The sequence below is a fragment of the Sipha flava genome, unplaced genomic scaffold (genome assembly GCF_003268045.1).
Source record: "Sipha flava isolate LNK unplaced genomic scaffold, YSA_version1 215_pilon_pilon, whole genome shotgun sequence".
Classification (NCBI taxonomy): Eukaryota; Metazoa; Arthropoda; class Insecta; order Hemiptera; family Aphididae; genus Sipha; species Sipha flava.
Genome location: NW_020272834.1, coordinates 1 through 3,830, shown reverse-complemented (window position 1 = coordinate 3,830; position 3,830 = coordinate 1). Strand labels below are relative to the sequence as shown.

At 26.7% G+C, this 3,830-nt stretch overlaps 1 protein-coding gene across 1 annotated transcript in view; it reads left to right on the top strand.

Moving 5' to 3' along the window:
• The window catches only part of LOC112682932 (THAP domain-containing protein 1 B-like), a 4,413-nt gene extending 3,374 nt beyond the window's left edge, over positions 1-1,039 (top strand). The window contains exons 2-5 of the mRNA XM_025553716.1: positions 69-227; positions 301-375; positions 500-586; positions 698-1,039. Of these exons, the coding sequence (XP_025409501.1) occupies positions 69-227; positions 301-375; positions 500-586; positions 698-980 (604 nt within the window). The 3' untranslated portion in view covers positions 981-1,039. The remainder of the gene's footprint in view (positions 1-68; positions 228-300; positions 376-499; positions 587-697) is intronic.
• The last annotated feature ends 2,791 nt before the right edge of the window (positions 1,040-3,830 follow it).

The following is a 3,830-nucleotide window of genomic DNA, read 5'->3' as shown; positions in this document are numbered from 1 at the left end:
GTTGTTATTATACATTTATACATATTTGAAAATATATCAAAAATATATTTCAAATTGTTTTGGTTTAGATTTCCGAAAAATGAAGTAAAGAGGCTTAAATGGTGTGATGCCTTGGGTTTATCAATGGCTACACCTAACCAATCAGTATGTAGTAATCATTTTGGTCAAGACTGCTATAATTTTAGTCTTAATAGAAAGATACTTAAAACATTAACTGTTCCATCACTGTAAGAATATTCTTCATTTAGAAAAGTAATTAGTTTAAAGTCATTTACAACTCTTTAATGTATTACATTTTAGTTCATTTGAAAGTATACCAGAACTAGATCTATCATTGATATCGCCCATTCCTTCTACATCTAGAACTATGCATAAGTATGTATTATATATATCACAATTTATAATAGTATAATATTATTGATGATAAGTGATTTAAGATGTGAATAACGTAATATGAATGAACAATGTAATAATAATTTTTTATTAATTAAAATTTTAGACACTCTTTGAGTCCAAATGATTATTTATATTCAACTCCTAAGAAAAAAACAAAAGAAGATTCATCCCATGAGCGTTTTCCAAATATGTAAGTAAAATGTTTATGTTGTATATGTTATATTTTCTGATACTTTGTTTCCTTATAAAATTTTAATAATAGTTTTAGTAATATTATTTAAATTGTTTGACTTTTTATCAGGTGTCTTAAGAAAAAGAAAGTATATAACACTAGTCGAATTGGCAATCTTACTTCTTTTGATTTTGGAACTCCAAGATGGTCATCAAGAAATTTAAAAATTGTAAAAAAGACAGTTCAAAACTTGAGGAGGAAAAACAAAATTATAAATCAAAAAAACAGACGTTTAGAAAATAAAATTACATCATTAAATGACATGTTATCTGTTTTAAAACAAAAATCTTTATTAACTGATTTTACAGCTGATAATATGAAGGTATCAATACAAATAATTGTAATTAATTAAATGTTTGGGCAGTAGAGTGTAAAAATAATATTATTTGTATGTTGTTGTGTTGCATGAAAAATGTGTTAGTATTAATCTAATGGTTTTATTATTCATTATTGTTTTATACTAATAATGTATTTGTTCCATTAAATATTTCCTTTTTACTAAAATTAATGTATAATTATTATGTATATTATTAATTGTAAAGTAAATATTAATGTAGTTACATGATTGTTTTGTTTATATTAGGCTTTACGTTCAGATGTTCTGGAACAATTTATTATAAGAGGTTTGAAAGGTAAAAAACAGGTGTATTTTAATGAACTTAAACAGTTTGCTGTTACTTTACAATACTACTCTCCAAAAGCTTACACATATGTCAGGAAAAGATTTAATAATTTGCTTCCACATCCCCGTTCATTAAGTAGATGGTTTATGGTGGTTGATGGTAAACCTGAGTTCACACAAGAGTCATTTGAAGCGATTAGAAAAGAAGCAGTTGATCACTCTGTGTATTGTAATTTAGTTATTGATGAGATGTGTATTAGGCAGCAAGTTGAAATTGATAGTCAAAAAAATGTTCATGGATATATTAACATGGGAGCTGAGTATTCTTATGACAGTGATGATATTCCACTAGCAAAAAATGCTTTAGTGTTTTTGGCAGTAGGCATAAATAGTTACTGGAAAATGCCATTGGCTTATTTCCTTATTGATGGATTAGGAGGTAAAGAAAGAGCTAACCTATTACAGGAAGGAATTCATTTATTACATGATACCGGTGCTAAACTCCAATCAATAACATTTGATGGAGCAAATGTAAACACAAGAATGTGTACTGAATTAGGAGCTAATTTTGATCATAAGAACCCTCGAGCTTTTATTATTAGTAAATATGATGAAAAATTATTTATTTATTTTGATCCTGCTCACATGCTGAAATTAATAAGAAATGCATGGGAACACAGGTCGGTGATTAAAAACTCCAATGGAGAGATTATTGATTGGATGTACATTAAAAAACTGTATGAATTAGAAAAGGAACAGGGATTAAGAGCTGGGACTAGACTGACCAAGAGACATGTTAATTTTCACAATGAGAAAATTAATGTCCGATTAGCAGCTCAAACATTGAGTCAAAGTATTGCTGATGCGCTTACTTATTTAAAAAATACAGATGAAGATTTCAAAGAAGCAGGGCCAACAATAGAATTTATATATTTTATTAATAATGTATTTGATATACTAAACAGTAGATCAAGATTTTCGAAATCACCATTCAAACGTGCTATTTCTGATGAAACATTAGACGACTACAAAATATACATAAACATTTTATCAAATACGTTAAAGGCCTACAATTCTTAGATGGAATCAACGAGAAAAACTGGATTTGTTGGTTTCATTTTGAGGCTCCAGAATGCAATAAAAATGTACCAAAGTTTACGTTCAAAAGGTGACATGACATTTTTTTTAACTTATAAAATTAGTCAAGATTTTATTGAAACAACATTTAGTGCTATTAGATCAAGGCTTGAATATAACGACAATCCAACTTGTATGCAATTTAAAGCAACTTATAAAAGAATTTTAGTCCATAATGAAGCAGTTGGGTCAATATTTGGCAATTGTTCAATTTTGGACAACACAAAAAATCTAAGTGTTACTGAAAAGGCCAAGGACTCAGTATTAACTTTAGAAAGCACTTAGCTACCACAGCAAGATATAAACATTGACCATGACTATTTTGAAAATTATACAAAAATAAGTTCATTCATAGAAGATACATCTATGTTTATAGATGGATTTATTGTAAAAAAAATATTAAAAAATTTAAAATGTGAAAGCTGCCAAAATTGTTTGATTCAACAGTCCGATAAAAATCCTAATTCTTCAATAAATATTAAGAACCGAGAAGGATTAGTGTATCCTAGCAAAGCTGTAGAAGTATTATGCCAAGAATCAGAAAAGATTTTTAGAAGTGAATCTCCATTATATTACAATAAGCCAAAAAACAAACAGTTTTTAATTAACAAAGTTAAAGCGAACATTTATAAAAGAGGAAAAGAAACAATTCCATATTGCACAGGACAAGAATCATTTTTAAATAAGCATATGCGCAGAGATAATTTAATAAATTTAACAATCAATAAATATGTTGACATTCGTATTTTTCACGAAATTAGAAAAATAAATGATAACAATATTAAGGAAAAACGTACCCGAGCTAAGTTAACAAAGCTTATTCATTTTAGTCATGAGTAAATAATGTGTATTAAATATTGTCATTATACCGACTTATGGATCCAAATTGTGATTTATATATTTATTTAAGATTCGACATAGGTAATATCATTTTAATTATAAATTATAAGTAAATATAAGTATGATTTTGTTATTCAATATTAATATTAAAAATTAACATTAAATATAAAATATGATGAATAACGAAAAGAACTGAATATAAAAAACACCTATTATAGATATTGATTATTTAAATTTACAATTTGACATTTTGATAATTGATAAGACCCCTTGTAACCTCAAAATAAATATTTATTCCCATGTGATAAGTTGTAATGGCCTATCCATTCTTCTATTATCTATGGTTTTACAGGTAGAGAAATGATATCGAAAGAAAAGTAACGATACTTTCACTAGGTAACGAATGGAATGAAAATAACGTAACGTAACGACCGGTATGAGTATCGAAAAAAAAATATTGATCCTTTTACTTAGTCCTATCATCGTAACAAATATAATTAATTTATTGATAACAATAAAATATAAAAACGACCTATATGAATAAGTATCAAATGATAAATTATTTTTATATTTTAAAGTTTTCTTTCTCCAAGTTAAGAATGA